The sequence below is a fragment of the Pseudophryne corroboree genome, chromosome 1, assembly GCF_028390025.1.
Source record: "Pseudophryne corroboree isolate aPseCor3 chromosome 1, aPseCor3.hap2, whole genome shotgun sequence".
NCBI lineage: Eukaryota > Metazoa > Chordata > Amphibia > Anura > Myobatrachidae > Pseudophryne > Pseudophryne corroboree.
Genome location: NC_086444.1, coordinates 434,280,349 through 434,303,506, shown reverse-complemented (window position 1 = coordinate 434,303,506; position 23,158 = coordinate 434,280,349). Strand labels below are relative to the sequence as shown.

At 44.9% G+C, this 23,158-nt stretch overlaps 1 protein-coding gene across 5 annotated transcripts in view; it reads left to right on the top strand.

The window, feature by feature from the left end:
• Nucleotides 1-15,863, top strand: part of ADCY4 (adenylate cyclase 4) — a 133,946-nt gene extending 118,083 nt beyond the window's left edge. For all 5 annotated transcript variants that reach the window (XM_063913498.1, XM_063913500.1, XM_063913499.1 and 2 more), the window contains exon 26: nucleotides 14,671-15,863. In XM_063913498.1, coding sequence (XP_063769568.1) covers nucleotides 14,671-14,823 — 153 coding nt within the window. In that variant the 3' untranslated portion in view covers nucleotides 14,824-15,863. The remainder of the gene's footprint in view (nucleotides 1-14,670) is intronic.
• Nucleotides 15,864-23,158: the final 7,295 nt, after the last annotated feature.

Here is a 23,158-nt window from a genome sequence, read left to right as displayed (position 1 = left end):
CTCCTGCATCATGCAGTGCTGGTGCCACGGATTTACCCGAGTTAATGATTTCTGCTGAGGGTCCAGGTACTAGGTGTTCTGCACCCCCTAGTCAGCCCGCAGCACCTGTGGCAGATCCACCTTGGGCTGCATTTTCAAATATGCTGACTACGCTTGTAACGAGACTTATGCCTCCTGTGGGACCTCCGGTGCCATTACAGCCACATATTGCCCTTGTAGTTAATCCACCATGGGCGGATACTCTGTCAACCCAGTTACAGCAATTAAATCAGTCCTTGGATAAACACAAACCTAACCCTCGCCCTACTGGGACCAAAGGGTCATCGAAGCAGACCATTTTTTCCTCACAATCCACTAATATTTTGGATGATTCTTCCGATTCGGATGGGGAATATACTGATCCATCAGATGGTGATACTGCTGCTTCTGATGAAGATTCTACAACACAGGTTGATGTTCCTGACCTAGTGGAGGCGATCAAGCTGCTTCTTCATATTGATGATATTGACCCTCCTGATACGTCTAAGAAACCTGATAAGTTCAAACGTCAGAAGGTTACTAAATTAGTCTTACCACATTCTGGCCATTTAATTGACATACGTCAGGAATCCTGGTCTTCTACATGAAATAAATTTTCCCTGTCTAAAAAGATGCTAGCTTGTTTATCCTATCTCTGCGGAGTTGAGTAACAAGTGGGAAACCCCGCCAGCAGTGTACTCGCATGTAGCCTGTCACCACCGTCACTTCTTTGAAGGAGCCGACTGATAAGCGTGTGGAGGGTTGCTTGAAGTCTATTTACACTCTTACAGGTGCTGTACATAGACCCACTATGGCAGCCTCTGATGCAGGCGTTATGGCGGCCAAGGCATCTACTACGGTTCGTTCCTTTCGACCTCCAGTTAAAGCAAAGGGTCAGGCGTACCCAAGACAGGCTCGCACTTCCAAGTCCTCTAAACCCAAACCTAAACGTTCTTGGGCCGCCCGTCAGCCTGCTTCCAAACCGGACAAGCCTGCTGCATGATGGGGCAGGCCTCCCCCTGGGGGACCCCAGGGTGAGAGGCCGACTTCTGCAGTTTGCCCAGGTATGGTTAAAGACCACTTTGAACGCCTGGGTGCAGGAAGTGGTCTTTCATGGGTACGTATTCTCTTTCAAGAGACGTCCCCCTCGCCCGTTTTGCTCAACGGTTATCCCTTCGGATCCATTAAAAGCACAAACTCTGCATTTGGTTGTCCAATCCCTCCTGGATACAGGAGTGATAGTGCTGGTGCCTCTGACTCAAAGATGCAGGGGATACTATTCAACGCCGTTTCTAGTTCCGAAGCCGAATGGATCCTCCCGACCTATACTCAACCTCAAATCTTTGAACAAATTTGTGAGGGTGTCCAAATTCCATATGGAAACTCTGCGCTCTATATTGTACTGGCTATGCAACCCAAGGACTATATGGTAACCCAGGATATACAGGATGCTTACCTATTGCCATGTCGCATCAGCAATATATTCGGTTTGCTGTTGGCAACCTTCATTATCAGTTCCAAGCCTTGCCTTTCGGACTGACCATGGCTCCTCCGATCTTCACCAAGGTCATGGTGGTCATGACGTCCCTTCTCCGCCGTCAGGGTATAAGGATTCTACCGTATCTGGACGACTTGTTGATCCTGGCAAACTCCCCAGAGGTTCTCCTCCGTCATCTGGAACGGACGGCCCAATTCCTGCAAGCCCACGGGTGGCTCATCAACTGGAAGAAATCCTCACTGGTCCCTGCTCAGAGCATGGTGCACCTGGGGCAATACTGGGGACACACAACCAACATTTGTTCTTGTCTCCAGAGAAGGTCCCGAAACTTCAGGACAGAATTGGATACTTCCTCTCTCGCCAATGAGTGTTGATAGATGCAAGTACTAGGCCTCATGGTGTCGGCTTTCAACATGGTAGAGTACGCTCAATTTCATTCCTGCCCTTTGCAGAGGTTAATCCTTTCCAAGTGGGACAGCCTGCCTCACCGGATCAGGTCTCAAATGATCTCCTTGACTCCGGAGGTACATCTGTCATTGAGTTGGTGGCTACAGGACCAACAATTGAGCAGGTGTCGTCCCTTCTGGACCTCCAACTGGGTCCTCCTAACGACGGATGCCAGTCTGCGGGGTTGGGGCACGGTGTTGGAGCAACACTCTCTCCAGGGTCGGTGGACCAGGGAGGAATCTCTCCTCCCGATAAACATTCTGGAATTGCGAGCAGTGTTCAATGCGTTACCTTTCGTACAGAACAGGCCTGTTCAAGTACAATCAGACAACACCACCACGGTGGCGTACATAAATCCTCAAGGTGGCATTTGAAGCCGCCTGGCAATGATGGAAGTGTCAAAAAATTCTTCAATGGGCCAGCAATATTGGCAGTGTTCATTCCGGGGGTCCTCAACTGGGAAGCGGACTTCCTCAGTCGTCAGGACGTACATGCCGGGGAGTGGAGTCTTCATCCGGAGGTCTTCCAACTCCTTGTGGACAAGTGGGGTCTACCAGATGTAGACCTGATGGCGGCTCGACACAATCACAAGGTTCCGGGCTTCGGAGCAAGGACAAGGGATCCTCAAGCAGCTTTCGTGGATGCACTGGCAATTCCATGGAAGTTTCGGATGCCATACGTTCACCGGCCTTGCGAGCTGTCAGACCTCGCCTGCTGGAGCCGGGTGGACGCTGCCGTGAGCGGTGGCTGTGATGCAGGGACAGAAAGGAGGGACTGGAGAGGCAGAGAGACAGGGGAGAGCCGCGGGCAGACGGGGGAGAGCAGCGCTACAGCAGCGGCTATATAGCCGCTGCTGTAGCGCTGCTCTCCCCCGTCTGCCCGCAGCTCTCCACCCCCCCCCCCCCCCTTCCGCATCTCAATTCGACTTTTTTAAAAGTCGAATTGAGATGTCATTTGAATATCCCAGGTCGGATCCATTCCGACTAATGATTGTCAGATTGGATCCGACTTCAATCTAATATACCCCCTTGAGTTAAAGATACCTTGATGTGTTTTCAAAACCTGTCCAAGATTGTGAGTGGGGTACGCTTACTATATCCATTCACTAACTAATCTGTAAAGATACCTTGATGTGCTGCTAGCCCGTTAATTAATAGTGAGTGGGGTAGCCTATATATTTTATCCAAAACAGGGGCGACACTTAAACTAAAAAAAGTAGGCACGAAATATCATTGAGAATATTATTTCCAAACCTCTTGTATGAAAAATACTACACATTGGTTGTATTTTCTGGTATTTTTTACACATACATGAGACTGGGATGCTGACCGAATCAGATTGAATGGTCCTCTTCCAGAAGACATCCAAAAGATACCTTGATGTGCTTCAAATTCTCTGTGACACTGTGAGTGGGGTACGCCCTTCTTTGGTTGCATCATGAGCTTTCTCCAGGGCCTAATCATAGTGAGTGGGGTACTCCCCTTCGACTAAATGCATCACTTACCGTATTGATCCTGAAGAAGCACAATCACTCATAGGATAAAGAAGTTAGGTGTCTGTATAGTTATAGCACACCCTCAATACATCAAAGAACATTTTTGTATTATTCTTTTTCACGGGAATGAAAAGTTGCACATGATCTTTAACACTGTGTTCAAAAACTGTATTACACAATATGCATTTGTATTTTTGTTTTCTATACGTATCACGTCACTTTGAGCGGGAATCAAGCATTTGACGGACTTGATGACAAACACCAGAGTGTTCTCCTAAAAAGGAAAGTATTGTATATTGCACTTTTCAGTTTTCTTCATTTTAATTCAAGCGCTTAGGGTTGCATTTCTCCCACGTTGTTTTTTCTTAATATGAATGCAAGGACCTCTGCCATGGCAGTGTCGGTGCGCAGTGCCTTGTGGTTGTGTCAATCGATAGCGGACGCTGAGTTCAAGCGCAGTGTGCAATCTCTCCACTTTTCTGGGGAATGGCTCTTTGGGGTTGAGTTGGATACGTGGATTTCTAAAGTTACTGCGGGGAAATCCACGTTTCTCCCCTTTGAGGACCCACCGGCTAGGCGTTCCTACCCGGGGCCGTCTGTTCAATCCTTTCGGTCTAACAGATTTCGATCTAGGGCCAGAGGTGCCTCCAATGCGGCTTGAGGCCCCAGCGGTAAGACTAGAAGACCTGCAAACACCGGTTCTCAGGAACAGAGCACCAATACTGCTTCCACTAAGTCCTCAGCATGATGGTGCCCACCCACCCCAAGAGGTTCTCGAAGTGGGAGCTGGACTGTGTCACCTCAGCTGCCTCTGGGAAAGCTCCTGCCAGGATACCTGGGTAAGGGACCTCATTTCTCAGGGCTACAAGCTGAAGTTCGACTGTGCTCCTCCCCAATGATTTTTCAAATCAAATTTGCCAGCTTTGAAGGATACGCAAGTTACGTTGCAACAGGCCATTCAAAAGTTGGTCCAGTCCCACTTCATTGTTCCAGTACCGATACAACAAAGGGGAAAGGTTTATTACTCCAACCTATTTGTGGTACCGAAGCCGGATGGTTCGTTAAGGCTCATTTTGAATCTAAAGTCCTTGAACCCTTATCTCAGTATTTTAAGTTCAAGATGGAATACTTGAGAGCAGTGATAGCGGTCCTGGAAGAACAGGAATTCATGGTTTCCTTGGATATCAAGGACGCCTACCTTCATATTCCAATTTGGCCACCTCATCAGGCTTATCTGAGGTTTGCCCTACTGGAGGATCACTACCAGTTCCAAGCACTACCCTTCGGCCTGTCCACGGCTCTGAGGGTATTCACAAAGGTAATGACGGAGATGATGATCCAGCTTCGGGTCCAATGTTGTCCCTTACCTGGATGATCTCCTGATAATCCGCAAGATCCAGGGAGCTTTTATTGCTCCATATCGACCGCACTATCCAACTTCTGTCACACCATGGGTGGATCCTCAATTTACATAAGTACCACCTGGAGCCAACTCAGTGGCTCCTGTTCCTGGGGATGTTACTGGATACTGTGGCCCAGAAGGTGTTCCTCCCGGAGGACAAGACGAGAACACTTCAGGAGATGGTCCGCATGGTGCTCTGTCCTGCTCGAGTATCCATCCATCTTTGCATAAGATTGTTGGGAAAGTCCTCCAATCTCCTGGAAGGCCGGAGTTTCAGGATTGGATCCTCACGACGAATGCGAGTCTGAGAGGATGGGGAGCTGTCACCCAAGGGGCTCAGTTCCAGGGCAGGTGGTCAGCCCCGAAGCCCTCCTTCCGATCAACATTCTGGAACTTCGGGCGATCTACAATGCTCTGCTTCAGGCCTCTCCTTTGCTCAAGGATCACTCGATCCAAGTACAGTCGGACAATGCCACAGCAGTGGCGTACATCAATCTGCAAGGAGGGACAAAAAGCAGAGCCTGCATGTGAGAGGTGTCAAAGATACTCCTCTGGGCGGAAAGAAATGCAAGAGCAATGTCGGCAATCTTCATTCTGGGAGTGGACAACTGGGAAGCGGACTTCCTGAATCATCACGATCTCCACCCGGGGGAGATGGGGCTCCACCATCAGGTGTTTCAGCAGATCATCGACCGGTGGGGCTGCCCACAAATAGACATGATGGCTTCTCGACTCAACAAGAAGCTTCACTGGTATTGCTCACGAACCAGGGACCATCAGGTGAGGGCAGTGGGTGCACCAATGTCGCCTTGGCCTTACCGGCTGATCTATCTGTTTCCTCCAAGGGTGCTAAAGTGAATCAGAAATCAAGGAGTCCAGTCAATTCTGATTGCCCCGGATTGGCCTCCGATGGCGTGGTACGCGGATCTTCTGGACATGTCCGTCGAAGACCCTTGGCCTCTACCACTAAGAGGAGATCTTCAACAAGGACCGTTTGTCTACCCGGACTTACAGCGACTTCGTTTGATGGCAAGAAGGTTGAGCAGAACATCCTGGCTCACAAGGGCCTTTCCAAGAAGGTTATTGCTACCATGTTTCAGGCCAGGAAACCTGTGATGTCAAAACACTATCATCATATCTGGAGAAGATAGGTTTCTTGGTGCGAGGAACACACGTATCCGCCTGCAGAGTTCCACTTGGGACGTTTCTTACGTTTCCTGCAGGCTGGTGTGGATAAGGGCTTACGCCTGGGTTCCATTAAGGTCCAGATTTTAGCTCTCTCAGTTTTCTTCCAGAAGAAATTGGCAGTGTTTCCAAAAGTTCAGACCTTCATGCAAGGGGTACTCCACATACAACCTCCCTTTGTGTTGCCTATGGCACCCTGGGATTTGAATGTAGTGTTGGAATTTCTTCAGTCCTCCTGGTTTGAACCTCTGATGACAGTAGAAGACAAGTACCTCACGTGGAAGACAGTGATGTTACTGGCCCTGGCTTCTGCTAGACGGGTCTTAGAATTGGGGTCCTTATCATGTAAAAGTCCATACCTGGTCTTTTATGAGGACAGAGCAGAGCTCAGAACTAGGCAGCAGTTCCTGCCGAAGGTTGTCTCTGCATTCCACCTGAATCAACCTATAGTGATTTCCGTCAAATTCTGACACTTCTGCTCCTCCAGAGGCATTGGATGCTGTGCGAGCCTTGAAGATCTATGTCAAGCGAACGGCTCAGATCAGAAAGACAGATTCCTTGTTCGTGCTCTATGATGTGCAAAAAAAGGGTTGTCCTGCTTCGAAGCAGTCCATTGCTAGTTAGCTTAGGCTTACTATCTAACAGGCCTATATATCGGCAGCCTTACCTGTTCCTAAATCTCTGAAGGCCCACTTTACAAGATCGTTCGGCTCTTCTTGGGCGGCTGCCCGTGGAGTCCCGGCCTTGCAACTTTGCCGAGCTGCTACCTGGTCGGGGAAGAACACTTTTTTTAAATAAAATTCTACAAGTTTGATACCCTGGCCAAAGAGGATACCCAGTTTGGGCAGGCGGTGCTGCAGAAGTCTCTGCACATTCCTGCCCATTCTGGAAGCGTTGGGACGTCCCCATCGTACTATGTCTCCCCAATATCCCTTATGGATGCTAGAGTCCATAAGGGATATTGGGTGCCCGGCTCAGTGCGTTGACTTTTCTGAAGGTTCTCTTTATATGGTTACCTGTTCAGCTGTTGCTGTTGTTTCCAGCCGTTGCTGTTTGTTTTATTATCGCGGTGTGCTGGTGTGTAAATCTCACCACTAGTTGTTATGTTCCTTCTCTCAAGTATATCATTTCTCCTTCGGCACTGTTTTACCTAGAACTGCCTGTTGGAGGGGGCATGGAGGGGAGGAGCCAGCACACCCAGTGAAGAAATTTAAAGTGCACCGGCTCCTTTGGACCCCGTCTATACCCCATTGTACTAAGTCTCCCCAATATCCCTTATGGACTGAGAAAAGGATTTACCGGTAGGTAATTAAAATCCTATTTCTCTAACGTCCTAGTGGATGCTGGGAACTCCGTAAGGACCATGGGGAATAGCGGGCTCCGAAGGAGGCTGGGCACTCTAGAAAGATTTATGACTACCTGGTGTGCACTGGCTCCTCCCACTATGACCCTCCTCCAAGCCTCAGTTAGATCTTGTGCCCGGCCGAGGTTGGATGCACACTAGGGGCTCTCCTGAGCCCTTAGAAAGAAAGTATAGATTTAGGTTTTTTATTTTCAGTGAGACCTGCTGGCAACAGGCTCACTGCAGCGAGGGACTAAGGGGAGAAGAAGCGAACTCGCCTGCTTGCAGCCGGATTGGGCTTCTTAGGCTACTGGACACCATTAGCTCCAGAGGGATCGACCGCAGGCCCAGTCCTTGGTGTTCAGTCCCGGAGCCGCGCCGCCGTCCCCCTTACAGAGCCAGAAGCAAGAAGAGGTCCGGAAAAACGGCGGCAGAAGACATCAGTCTTCACCAAGGTAGCGCACAGCACTGCAGCTGTGCGCCATTGCTCCTCATGCACACCACACACTCCGGTCACTGAGGGTGCAGGGCGCTGGGGGGGGGGCGCCCTGAGCAGCAATATAAACACCTTGGCTGGCAAAAATACATCACATATAACCCCCAGGGCTATATGGATGTATATTAACCCCTGCCAGATTCCATAAAAATGCGGGAGAAAAGTCTGCGAAAAAGGGGCGGAGCCTATCTCCTCAGCACACTGGCGCCATTTTTCCCTCACAGCTCCGTTGGAGGGAAGCTCCCTGGCTCTCCCCTGCAGTCTACACTAAACAGAACAGGGTTAAAACAGAGAGGGGGGGCACTAAATTTAGGCGCAGTATAAATTATATAAAAGCAGCTATAGGGGACATAACTCAGTTAGTCCCTGCATTATATGGCGCTCTGGTGTGTGCTGGCATACTCTCACTCTGTCCCCCCAAAGGGCTTTTGTGGGTCCTGTCCTCATTGGAGCATTCCTTGTGTGTGTGCTGTGTGTCGGTACGGCTGTGTCGACATGTTTGATGAGACTTATGTGGAGGCGGAGCAGATGCCGATAAATGAGATGTCGCCCCTGTGGGCCGACACCAGAGTGGATGGATAGGTGGAAGGTATTAACCGACAGTGTCAACTCCTTACATAAAAGGCTGGATGACGTAACAGCTATGGGACAGCCGGCTTCCCAGCCCGCGCCTGCCCAGACGTCTCAAAGGCCATCAACGCTCCCTCAGATGGCAGACACAGATGTCGACACGGAGTCTGACTCCAGTGTCGACGAGGTTGAGACATATACACAATCCACTAGGAACATCCGTTACATGATCCCGGCAATATAAAATGTGTTACACATTTCTGACATTAACCCAAGTACCACTAAAAACAAAGGGTTTTATGTGTGGGGAGAAAAAGCAGACAGTGTTTTGTTCCCCCATCAAATGAGTGAATGAAGTGTGAAAAAGCGTGGGTTTCCCCGATAAGAAACTGGTAATTTCTAACAAGTTACTGATGGCGTACCCTTTCCCGCCAGAGGATAAGTTACGCTGGGAGATATCCCTTAGAGTGGATAAGGCGCTCACACGTTTGTCAAGGTGGCACTGCCGTCTTAGGATACGGCCACTTTGAAGGTACCTGCTGATAAATAGCAGGAGGCTATCCTGAAGTCTGTAATTACACACTCAGGTACTAGTCTGAGACCTGCAGACTGCTGCAGCGTGGTCTGTACCCCTTTCAAACAGGGATACTATTTTGCGAACATAAGACGTCGTCTTATATATGAGGGATGCACAGAGGAATATTTTGCCGGCTGGCATCCTGAATTATTGCAATGTCCATTCTGTCAGGAGGGTATTGGAGACCCGACACTGGACAGGTGATGCTGACTTTAAAAGGCACATAGAGCCTTATAAGGGTGAGGAATTGGTTGGGGATGGTCTCTGGGACCTCGTATCCACAGCAACAGCTGGGATGAAAATATTTTACCTCAGGTTTCCTCACAGCCTAAGAAACGCACTGTATTATCAGGTACAGTCCTTTCGGCTTCAAAAAAGCAGGCGGGTCAAACGAGGGAAGAGGGAAAAAGCTGCACCAGCAGCCAGTTCCCAGAATCAAAATTCTTCCTCTGCTTCCTCTGAGTCCACCACATGACGCGGGGGCTCCACAGGCGTAGCCAGGTACGGTGGGGGGCTGCCTCAAAAATTTCAGCGATCAGTGGGCTCGCTCACAGGTGGATCCCTGGATCCTTCAAGTAGTATCTCAGGGGTACGAGCTGGAAGTCGAGGCGTCTCCCCCCCGCCGTTTACTCAAATCTGCCTTGCCGACAACTCCCTCAGGCAGGGAGGCTGTGCTAGAGGCAATTCACAAGCTGTATTCCCAGCAGGTGATAGTCAAGGTGCCCCTACTTCAACAAGGACGGGGTTACTATTCCACACTGTTTGTGGTACCGAAACCAGCCGGTTCGGTGAGACCCATTTTAAAATGGAAATCCTTGAACACTTACATAACAAAGTTCAAGATGGAATCGCTCAGGGCGGTTTTTGCAAGCCTGGACGAGAGGGATTACATGGTATCCCTGGACATCAAGGATGCTTACCTGCATGTCCCTATTTATCTTCCTCACCAGGAGTACCTCAGATTGTGGTACAGGATTGCCATTACCAATTCCAGACACTACCGTTTGGACTGTCCACGGCACCGAGGGTGTTTACCAAGGTAATGGCAGAAATGATGATACTCCTTCAAAAAAAAAAAAAAAAAAAAAAAAAAGGGAGTTTTTATTTATCCCATACTTGGACGATCTCCTTATAAAGGCAAGGTCCAGGGAGCAGTTACTGGTCGGAGTAGCACTATCGCAGGAGGTGCTACAACAGCATGGCTGGATTCTGAACATTCCAAAGTCACAGCTGGTTCCTTCCACTCGCTTACTGTTCCTGGGGATGATTTTGGACACAGAACAGAAAAAAGTGTTTCTCCCGCAGGAGAAAGCCAAGGAGCTGTCATCTCTAGTCAGAGACCTCCTAAAACCAAAAAGGGTATCGGTGCATCGTTGCACACGAGTCCTGGGAAAAATGGTGGCTTCATACGAAGCAATTCCATTCGGCAGGTTCCATGCGAGGACCTTCCAGTGAGACCTCTTAGATAAGTGGTCGGGATCGCATCTTCAAATGCATCAAATGATAACCCTGTCTCCAAGGACCAGGGTGTCTCTACTGTGGTGGATGCAGGGTGCTCATCTTCTAGAGGGCCGCAGTTTCGGCATACAGGACTGGGTCCTGGTGACCACGGATGCCAGCCTTCAAGGCTGGGGAGCAGTCACACAGGGAAGAAACTTCCAGGGCCTATGGTCAAGTCAGGAGACTTCCCTACATATAAATTCTGGAACTGAGGGCCATTTACAATGCCCTAGGTCAGGCAAGACCCCTGCTTCAAAACCAGCCGGTACTGATACATTCAGACAACATCACGGCAGTCGCCCATGTGACCCGACAGGGCGGCACAAGAAGCAGGATGGCAATGGCAGAAGCCACAAGGATTCTCCGATGGGCGGAAAATCACGTACTAGCACTGTCAGCAGTGTTCATTCCGGGAGTGGACAACTGGGAAGCAGACTTCCTCAGCAGACACGACCTACACCCGGGAGAGTGGGGACTTCATCCAGAAGTCTTCCTGCTGTTGGTAAACCGTTGGGAAAGGCCACAGGTGGACATGATGGCGTCCCGCCTCAACAAAAAGCTAAAGAGATATTGCGCCAGGTCAAGGGACCCTCAGGCGATAGCTGTGGACGCTCTAGTGACACCGTGGGTGTACCAGTTGGTTTACGTGTTCCCTACTCTGCCTCTCATACCAAAGGTACTGAGAATAATAAGATGGCGAGGAGTAAGAACGATACTCGTGGTTCCGGATTGGCCAAGAAGGGCTTGGTACCCGGAACTTCAGGAAATTATATCAGAGGACCCATGGCCTCTGCCGCTCAGACAGGACCTGCTTCAGCAGGGGCCCTGTCTGTTCCAAGACTTACCGCGGCTGCGTTTGACGGCATGGCGATTGAGCGCCGGATCCTGAAGGAAAAGGGTATTCCGGAAGAAGTCATTCCTGCGCTTATTAAAGCCAGGAAAGATGTTACGGCAAAGCATTATCACCGCATGTGGCGGAAATATGTTGCATGGTGCGAGGCCAAAAAGGCCCCAACAGAGGAATTTCCACTAGGTCGATTTCTACATTTCCTGCAAGCAGGAGTGAATATGGGCCTAAGTCTAGGCTCCATTAAAGTACAGATCTCGGCTCTGTCGATTTTCTTTCAAAAAGAATTAGCTTCAGTACCTGAAGTTCAGACATTGTGAAAGGAGTGCTGCATATTCAGCCCCCGTTTGTGCACCCTGTGGCACCTTGGGATCTCAACGTGGTGTTGAGTTTTCTTAAAATCACATTGGTTTGAGCCACTAAAAACCGTGGATCTAAAATATCTCACGTGGAAAGTGGTCATGTTATTGGCCTTGGCTTCAGCCAGGCGAGTGTCAGAATTGGCGGCTTTATCATGTAAAAGCCCTTATCTGATTTTCCATATGGATAGGGCAGAATTGAGGACTCGTCCCCAATTTCTTCCTAAGGTGGTGTCAGCGTTTCACCTGAACCAGCCTATTGTGGTGCCGGCGGCTACTAGTGAATTGGAGGACTCCAAGTTGCTAGACGTTGTCAGGGCCCTGAAAATATATGTTTCCAGGACGGCTGGAGTCAGAAACTCTGACTCGCTGTTTATCCTGTATGCACCCAACAAGCTGGGTGCTCCTGCTTCTAAGCAGTCTATTGCTCGCTGGATTTGTAGTACAATTCAGCTTGCACATTCTGTGGCAGGCATACCACAGCCAAAATCTGTAAATGCCCATTCCACAAGGAAGGTGGGCTCTTCTTGGGCGGCTGCCCGAGGGGTCTCGGCTTTACAACTTTGCCGAGCAGCTACTTGGTCAGGGGCAAACACGTTTGCAAAATTCTACAAATTTGATACCCTGGCTGAGGAGGACCTGGAGTTCTCTCATTCGGTGCTACAGAGTCATCCGCACTCTCCCGCCCGTTTGGGAGCTTTGGTATAATCCCCATGGTCCTTACGGAGTTCCCAGCATCCACTAGGACGTTAGAGAAAATAAGAATTTACTCACCGGTAATTCTATTTCTCGTAGTCCGTAGTGGATGCTGGGCGCCCATCCCAAGTGCGGATTGTCTGCAATACTTGTAAATAGTTATTGTTAACTAAAGGGTTATTGTTGAGCCATCTGTTGGGAGGCTCAGTTGTTTTCATACTGTCAAACTGGATATAGTATCACGAGTTGTACGGTGTGATTGGTGTGGCTGGTAAGAGTCTTACCCGGGATTCTAAATCCTTCCTTATTATGTCTGCTCGTCCGGGCACAGTGTCCTAACTGAGGCTTGGAGGAGGGTCATAGTGGGAGGAGCCAGTGCACACCAGGTAGTCATAAATCTTTCTAGAGTGCCCAGCCTCCTTCGGAGCCCGCTATTCCCCATGGTCCTTACGGAGTTCCCAGCATCCACTACGGACTACGAGAAATAGAATTACCGGTGAGTAAATTTTTTTTTTTTTCTCATTTCACTTAACCAACTTAGACTATTTTGTGCAGATCCATCACATAAAATTCAGATAAAAAAATCAAAAATAAATTACATGTTGTAATGTAACAAAATAGGTAAAAAGGCAATGGGGGTGAATACTTTAGCAAGGCACTGTAGGTCGCATCACATGCAATGCACTGACCCCCTGTGTACCCCGTTGTGTAGATCAGGAGTTTCGTTCTGCACAAGGATCTCCTCTGGCTCCCCGCATCCCCCGGAGTTATATGGTGGTCTCTGATCGCCATCACTTCCAGAATCACAACTCCGGATGCTATGCGGGGAGCGCATGTGCCGGGGGAATCATAGTGAAGGAAAGGGAACTTAAAGGTCTGTTTACTAAGTTGTGGAAAGGGATGAAGTCCCAAACAACTAGCTCCTGTCATTTTTCAAACACAGCCTGTTTCATGGCAGTTAGGAGCTGATTCTCTCCACTTTCTCTGTCCAAGGCTTAGTAAATAGACCCCTTGTTTCTCCTCCCAGCACAGTTGGATGATCTCTACATGTGCAGAGATCAGTTGCAGCAGAGGGGACTGATAATCAGTCCCGGGGGGGGGGGGGGGGAGGAGGGGGAATATAAAGTAAATGATGGTAGTTGGGAGGGGTGGTTAACAAGAAAAAAAATATGTTGGTCTTGGGTGGAGAAGGGCTTTTTAAAGGGTTTTTTTTTAAATTTTTGAAGAAGAAGAGGGGGGGTGGGGGGGGGGTCTTGCCAGTGGGGGGTAGGAAGTTATTTTATAATGGGGGCAGGGACAAAACCAGGATTTTCGGCACCTGGGGCAAGGCAGTAATTTGGCAGTGATGATGGCGGCTGCTCCCCCCATCCTGCCCAGCAGCTGAGTTTGCGGTGACCTCTTAGCAGCCCACCCTTCCCCCCCAAGTTGCAGCCATGATGGGGGCCTATGGACAGTGGGGATGGGGGCAAAACACTCTCTAGAGATAAAGTTTAAAAAGTATTTTAAATTATCTAAGTAGTAAAAAAACATGTCAATTAAGTGTTAAAATATGCTGCATTATTAAACCGTGCTTCAGTTCTATGATTGTGCCAGTGTGTTGTTTTCAGATCTCATTTATTTCATAATGCATTTACTAGCAAATTGTTGGGACAACTGTGCTCACTGTTTGCTGGCAAAACCATTATGTGTGTGCGTTGTATATATGTTAAAATTCAGTCCTCAGTACCCCAAACAGGTCAGGTTTTCCAGGTCACCTGTAGATCTTTGAAATGTGACAGTTGGTCATACACCTGTGCCTAGCTAGGTGTCATGGAAAACGTAAACTGTGTGGGGTCCTGGGACCGAGTTTGAGTACTACTGTGTTAAAGGAATATGCTATAAGTGATGTTAAAATTGTACCTGATCTAGCTACTGCAAGCAGTGCTGTGATCTCTGTTCCATGTAGGTTCCTATAAAAAATGTTTTATCTTTAAGCCTTTTTAAGCAAATTTGTAACTACGATAGAAATTGCTGCTGAGTTACAGATAAGTTTCCCTTTCATTTGGTTTTACAGCTTTTCACACAGTGAATGTGATTACACTTAATTACATCTTGCAGAGAATTCGCTGACCCTGTAAAACGCGTTACATGTAACAACAGCCTCCGTTTCCCTCCTTATAGAACACATTCTTGGGTACACTCATTTATAGGTATTAATCAGGTTTATTTCCTTTTCACTTCTAAATCTTTTCCTCTTAGGTCACTGAAGAAACCAGCAAAGTGCTTCAGAAGTTGGGATATACCTGTGAACGGCGAGGGGTCATTAAGGTCAAGGGCAAAGGTCAACTCTGCACCTATTTCGTTTCAACTGATATGGCACGTTCCAGTTCCCAGGGAAATGTTCTGAATTAGGGTTTGGAATGGCAGCCGCACTGTACACAGGCAATTTCTTAGGGCAAGAACACTTAACAGAATGTCTAAAGATTATATCTCAGTCTCAACTGACAGAGGACAAAGCAATAGCTGAACTGAACACACTCTAGTTGTAGACTTTATCTGAAAACTTCTAGTACATTCATGACAAGACAATGCTATCGGGAAATATGGTTAGGCATGGACAAGTGAGGCCAGCTACAAACCAGGATGGACGAATAAGACAAAATTACTCTGAGAATGTGTGAAACTGAGCTGAAGGACTGCCACACAGCACACAATGAGAATCTCTAGACCTCCGGATGTATTCCTGAAATTACAAAAACAACTTGGTTGCATAGTACCATATATACTGTTGTACAGTAAATGCAATTCAGTTAGCAGCTCGAGACCTGCCACAGCACAGCGTCATGCCTCCCCCCAGTGGGGACTGCGTGTACTGTTGCTTAAAATAAATCTTATGTATTCAGTCTGTGATTCAATTCACGCATAGGAAAATAACTGGCAATGTAAAAGTAATAGTGAGCGAGCTGGGACTGGCCCACAGAGGAGGGGGAAAGTGTTCTCTGTACTGTAGCACTGCTCAGTACAGCACTACACATACTGTAATGTAAATAGATATATTTATACACAGCAGCATCAATCCCATGGTATTTATTCATCACAATAAACTATTGTTAATAAAACCTACTTTTGTATTTTTGGAGACACGACAAAGAACAAACATGAATAAACATACTCTGTTATTTAAGAGACAAAAACACATTACGGCAATTTGTCACTCAAAACTGTTGTGACTAATGCAAATAACAGTATTAAGAGACATTTTCCCCTGTAAGCATACATAATTTAGCATTAATTTATTATGTGTCCACATATACTCAATAAATAAGGCCTACCCACATCCAGTACTCATTTCACAGGAAAATGCCAGATATATACCGAAGGATCTTCTCATTTGTTTACAGTGCATTGTTGGTATAGAAAACTATTTACAATAAAGACATTTATTTTACTGATGTCACATTATGTTTCTCTACTTCTCCCGCTCTTTAGAAAATTAATAAAATCTATGGCACCTCAGATTTTACAAGAAAAAAATGTCCTGTCCACATACGTTTCTACTTTAGCAGTATTGGGGCACAGACGTTGGGTTATGTTTCCAGAGCTGGATAAAGACTCTGATAAGCACAGGGCACATAAGACCAGGAGAGCCCCTATGGTTTAGTGGGGTGTGGAGGGGTGGGGGTTGGACTGCACACCCTAATTCCAAACCTAATTAGAGGTGTTATAATGTAGTTCACACAGAAAGAAAGGGAATTTTAATGTAGGAGTATTTGGTGACAAAATAGCCCAGAAATGTAAATGATCAGGAACAGGAATGTGTTGGGACCTCATGACTACAGAGATGACAAGCAAGTCCAATGATCAGCCATCCTACAATCATATGGGTAGGCTGCTGGCTCAGTAAGTAAAGGGTCCCCCTGCAGTGTGTCAATTCATTCCCCTCCAAAATGTATTCCTGAACCTAATCACTTCATGCCCCAATATTAATTCATGCCTCCCCCATGGCAATTCATGCACCCCTCTAGTCAATGAATGCTCCCTGCCCTAGTGATTAAACCACCTCAATTAATTTTTACCAATGAAAATTTGTTGTAGACGTGCACACACATGCATGCACAGCTTCACACAGGCACAGAGATACACACAGCCTCAGAATCGGACACAAAGAGAGGCATTGCCACGTACTGGAGCATAGATAGGGACAGATGTATTAAGCCTGGAGAAGTGATAAGTGCAAGGTGATAACGCACCAGCTAATTGGTTCCTGTCATTTTTCATACCCGTAATTATTGGCTGGTGCGTTATCATCTTCCACTTATCACTTCTCCAGGTTTTATACATCTGCCCCATAGGGGTCTATTCATGAAGCAGTAAAAAGTGTGGAGAAGTGAGCATGTGGAGAAGTTGCCTATGGCAACCAATCAGCTGCTCCGCACAATTGTATAGTATGCAAATTATAAATGTTACTTCAATGCTGATTGGTCGCCATGGGTAACTTCTCCACCGGCTCACTTCACACTTTGCACTTCTTTATGAATAGACCCATAGTCACATAAAAGAAACTCAGAAAACTGAGCAAGGTAAAATATTACTAACAGATACCAGTGCTGATATTGAAATTAAATACAGTGGATAAGGGATAATTAACCTGTATTCACTAACAAACAAGGCAGCAACAACAACTTGACCAGGACAAAGCAGATTTTTCCAAAGTACTATATGATATTTTAAAGTAAAAATATATGTTTTATATTGTTCTCAATATTTTTTGTTAAGTACAGTCCTTTATGATATTACCACACGGAGATAGAAAAACTTAAAAAGTAGAGTTAGAACCATATAAAAGATGTTATCAGAGTAAAACAAATATCTACCCATATTAGCTACAGACATCAGGCAGTTGTCAAAAATAAAATACGGAAAAAAAAGTTGCAGAGGATATGAAACTGATGGGGTGACTCTTAAGAAGGTCGTCATGATTTCTCATGGCAATGATTTTTCTTAGATCTGACCAATTAGCTCCATATGCAAGACTTTAGCTAATGTATAGAAAATTGGAGATTGAGGATTCTTTACCCAAAAAGATTTCAACAGATTATAGTTAGGTACATCTCCAATGGAAGAGATTATGCTGAATCACGTTTTTGGGGCAACATGAAAGTTAAAGAATGTGACCCCAGCTTTTTAGACTTTAGATGGTTATGCTGTAAAGCCATGATGAATTATTAGAGTATGGCTGCCTAGGTTGACCAGAAAAAGGTAGACCGTGAATAGGTCGACCTCAAAAGGTTGACAGGCACAAGGTCCACTTACAAAAAGGTTGACATGGAAAATATCGACATGATGTGGTTTTTTTTGTGTTGTTTACTCAATAAAGTGACCAGGAACTCCAATTAGTGCACCGCGTCCCCTCGAATGTCTTGCTTCGCTCGCCATGCTTCGGGCAGGTTACTATTCCCAATCGTAGTCCACGTGGAGTGTAAAGTATGCAAAAGGTAAAAAAGATAATTAAAAAGTAATGTCGACCTTTTCCAGTGTTGACAATTGGCATGTAGACATTTTGACCATGTCGACCTAATGCCTATCAGAAAAAAGCTAGTGTATTGCGCTTGATGTACTGATTGGATATATAAATTAATTATTACAATTGTGTGTCTGCTTTTACTCAAATTAGCACACATGGAACTTACTTTCATAAAATTCTAGCAAGACTTTAATGACAACACACATATATCATAAAATACCAGAGATAGTTTAGTATGCTCAAACACACTGAAAAAAACTCTCTAAACTGTCTTTAGACACTATTAGTTAAGTAGTAGCAGTGTCCTTAGGCAATATCAGATAGATGCCAACAAAGTGTCTCATGAAGTGCTAAACAGACACGCCTGGTCTGTTACATACGGTGCATCAAAAACTGCAACAGTTGCTATTGCCTAAAGAAATGATGTATAGTATCTCAATCCTCCTGCTACTGGCGTCCCAGTGCAGAGGAGTGCTGCTGTAATTATATTTACCCGAACCAGCGGGATTGTCCAGATATACAGTGCAGTTGTGCAGGGGGATAACCTTATGGCGTGCAGTCCCGGCGTCCGCCGCCAGCACTATTCGTGGTGCAGGAAGAATCTCTGTCCTGGCGGGCGGGTACGGACGCTCCAGGTGCCGCTGTCCTCACAAGTGGATATACGGACTCCGAATGCCTCTCCAAGAATAGGCACCGGCAACAGACGCTGGTAATGAGTGCTGGCAATAGCGCTTGTGCTGATATTGCCGTCAGTGTGTAGTTCAGAGCAGGGAGATGACGTCAACGCGTTTCGTCCCGTCACAACTCTGGACTTCCTCAAGACTATAGGGCTCACTCCATCTTAGCCCTTATTTAACTCTCCATAAGGACCGCCTTGATTGTGATTAAAAGCATCAGTGTACTACGGTCTGACTATACATATATTAACAACACTTTTCAAAAGTAAGTTCCATGTGCTTACTAAACAGCTGATATCTATCCATAAGTATACAGAAACACACCCATAATAGAATCTACACTTAAAATCTGCACTTATAATTAAAATTAAAATATTCATTTTAATAATGCACAATTAATGCAGTAATAATACTACAGACCACAGTGGATATAAATTGTAATAATCGCAATATGATCATTATAACAAATTAAACATAATGGCATAGTGAACATATTAATACTCCCAGTATTAACCCTTTGCCACCATTCTTCCCTATAATCACTAATCTAAACAGGTATAATCAATGGCTTCATTAAGCCCCTTAGGACTCAAAGTATCTAATTTAAAAATCCATGCGGACTCACCAATACATAACTGTCGAAATCTATTCCCACCCCTCCTAGTATGACGGAACTGTTCGACCACCATTAGGGACAACCCCTTAGGGTCCCCATTATGATATCTAACAAAGTGTCTAGAGACACTGTGTTTAATAGATTTGTTAATAATGTTACACCTATGTTCTCTAAAACGACTTTTAATAGATCTAATAGTCCTGCCAACATACTGCAGTTGGCAGGGACATTGCAGAACATACACAGAATATGTGGATTCACAATTTAAATATTGTTTAATGGGAAAACTAACCCCACTGCTATTAGAAATAACATTAATTGATCCATTTCTCATATAACTACACGTGAGACAAATAGATTTATTGCACCTAAAACTACCTAAAGGTCTAGTTGGAAGCCAAGTTTTTTGAATATCTTCACTACAATGTGTGGCTTTCACCGATCTCAAATCACTGAGCTCTAATATATTTCTAAGGTTGGTATTCTTCTTATAGATTATCCTTGGTTTAACACCAATGTGTTTATTCAATATCGGATCCTGTTTTAAGATTCCATAGTTCATATTGACAATCCTTCTTATCCTACTGGATTTTGAATTGTACTTCGATATAAACCATATCTCTTCTGATAGACTGGAGTCACGGTTCGACAACAGCGAATCAGTGACCACCAGGGAATCAGAGCGATCCTTACTCCTAGATGTTTCCACATGGGGACCTAATGGCTCTAATGTTAAAACAGACATCAGGGCCTCCTCTAATAACTTTTGGGGATAGCCTCTTCTTTCAAAGTGGCTAATCATAGTCCTAGATTGTTCAATAAAATCCTCATCTCGTGTACAATTTTGTCTTATACGCATTAATTGGTTCTTAGGTATATTTTTAATCCACGGTTTAAAGTGGGCACTTTCATAATGTAAATAGTTACTCGTCCCTACTGGTTTTATATAATTGTTTGACACAATAGCATCATCTAGAATCGAGAAGGTCACGTACAGATAATTAATCGCATTATAATCAAAAGTGTGCGTGAACGTAAGATTGAGTGTTATTATTTAAAAAATTAACAAAATCCTGTGCTAATGTGGAGCCCCCTTTCCAAATAATAAATAAATCATCAATAAAACGGCCATAGAGGACCAGGTTATCTCTATATGGGCCGCTCCAAATAAACTCCTCCTCGAAGCAGCCCATATAGAGATTCGCAAAACTCGGTGGGAACCTGGTCCCCATGGCCGTACCAAGTGCCTGTAAATAATAAGTGTCCCCAAATAAAAAAATAATTGTGGGTAAGAATAAACAAAATAGACTGAATGATAAAATCACGTCGTTCAATTGACAGATTGTGATCTTTATTTAAATAATTAACTGCATCAATACCAGCTGTATGTGGAATGTTGGTGTAAAGGGCCTGGACATCAAGGGTGAGGAAACCCCCCCTTTAGTCAGCTCCTCCCCACCACTTTTTGTAAAATATGCTTAGTATCCTTAATATGTGACTGTAAATTAACAACGTGGTTTTGTAAGTGTACATCCACCAAATGTGACAAATTAGATGTAAGGGACCCAACACCTGAAATTATAGGACGCCCGGGAGGTGAAATAAGTGTTTTGTGAATTTTAGGGAGGTGGTAAAAAACAGGAGTGATAGGATGTGTACATAATAAAAAGTAAAATTCATAATCTGTTATGGCCTTCTCGTTCTTTGCAAGATCCAACATAGTTCTATACTCTCTTTGGAAGGAAACTATGGGGTTGCCAGGCAGAGAAGTATAATATTGAGTGTCATGTAATTGTCTATTAGCCTCCAAGATATGATCCTCCCTATTCTGTACAATAACCCCCCCTCCCTTGTCGGCCGGCCTAATGACAATGGAGAGGGTTTCCTTCAGTTCCTTCAGAGCTAACCTCTCCTTTTTGGACAAGTTATGATTATATTCATAATGATGTGAACTATGTTTTTTCCCAGGTTTACCACATAATGACTTAGTCACTAAGAGTTTTATTATGAAAGATATTAATGGCTGAACTTTTATGTTCAAGAGGAAAAAATTGATATTTCCTCTTGAATCTACAGTATGTAAACAGGATGATTCTTTTTTTCTGTGTTTGTGCTTTACTCCCAGGCAGCATATTATTATTGTATTAATTGACTAATTAAGAAAGGTGTGTGCTTTTGCTCATGGCTGATTTTAAGAGTTTAAGAGTTATTCTGACAGAAAGACAAGAAGGGAATCGTATCTATCCTTTATGACAAATAGAGATTCAGAGAATGTCTGGCCGAAAGCTGATCCTGATATGAACAAGCAGTTTTATCAGTTAGAAGACCTTCTTAAAGATGAGATGCGGAACTGGTGGGACGGTATATCTCTCCAGAAATATATTGATGCTAAAATTATACCGAGAGGTCTCAGAGTATATAAACACTTATCTATCAATGAAAATCCAGATTTACATAAGAAATGGGATGAGATCTTAGATCTTTGCTCGTTTTCACTGATGAAGCTGTTAGTCCAATATAGAAATGAAAAGGTAGCCAAAATAACAGAACAAATTGATGCAATTAAAGAAGATCTGTTGAAATTTAAGGATCTCGCATCATTTAAAGATAAGGATGAACAGATCAATTTGAGTGGAGAAATTTGAAAAAGATATTGTTTATTCTAAAAAACTAAAATTTTCTAGAGATTTATCAGATTATCAAACAGACACGGCCAGAACATACAATAAACAAAGGAGAGTTAATGACCCTGAGTACTATTCTAAACCTAGAACCCCCTATAAACTACACACCAAAAGTAACTACTATTACCAGAGAGCTAATTATCCGTCTCCTAGACCTAATAGAACATTTAGAAAATCAGATGACTATGAGTTAAGAGAACCAACACGTCAGGATACGAGTACAAGGCCTAAGAGGTTACAATCGGGGGACAGAACACGTTATGATCAGTCTAAGGATTTTCACCAACTGTCCAAATTTCACCATCCCAATCCATACGATCCCCTAAAGCCTCCGACCCCCAAAAAAGCAGAGGAAAGAGAGGGAGCAGAGGAGGAAGAAAAAGCAGACGAGCGAGATTCAGATAGACAAAAGTGGAATCTTTAACCTGTCATCTCATAAACTCAGGAACGATCAAATCTCCTTGTTGCAAAAAGGGTTACATTTTGCCCCCACTAAAGAGCCTAATATTTTCGAATTGTTCTTAGATTTAAATAAATTCATTAGGGATTTATGTAGAAAACGATACTTCGCTGCTAAAAGATTTAATCGAAATCCTGATGATCAGGAGTCTACTGAAATACCGATTATCCTGGATGATTCCGATAGAGAGGGATTACACTGTTTAGAACAACTATTAAGCGAGTCCTTAGAAGAAGTTAAAATATTTGATATAGATGCAGTAAAAGAATCATCCTGTTTACCTAGATTCAAGAGGAAATTTTTTCCTCTTGAACATAAAAGTTCAGCCATTACTATCTTTTATAATAAAACTCTTAGTGACTTTAAGTCATTATGTGGTAAACCTGGGAAAAAACATAGTTCACATCATTATGAATATAATCATAACTTGTCCAAAAAGGAGAGGTTAACTCTGAAGGAACTGAAGGAAACCCTCTCCCTTGTCATTAGGCTGACCGACAAGGGAGGGGGGATTATTGTACAGAATAGGGAGGATTATATCTTGGGGGCTAGTAGACAATATTATACTTCTCTGCCTGGCAACCCCATAATTTCCTTCCAAAGAGAGTATAGAACTATGTTGGATCTTGCAAAGAACGAGAAGGCTATAACAGATGATGAATTTTACTTTTTATTATGTACACATCCTATCACTCCTGTTTTTTACCACCTCCCTAAAATTCACAAAACACTTATTTCACCTCCCAGGCGTCCTATAATTTCAGGTGTTGGGTCCCTTACATCTAA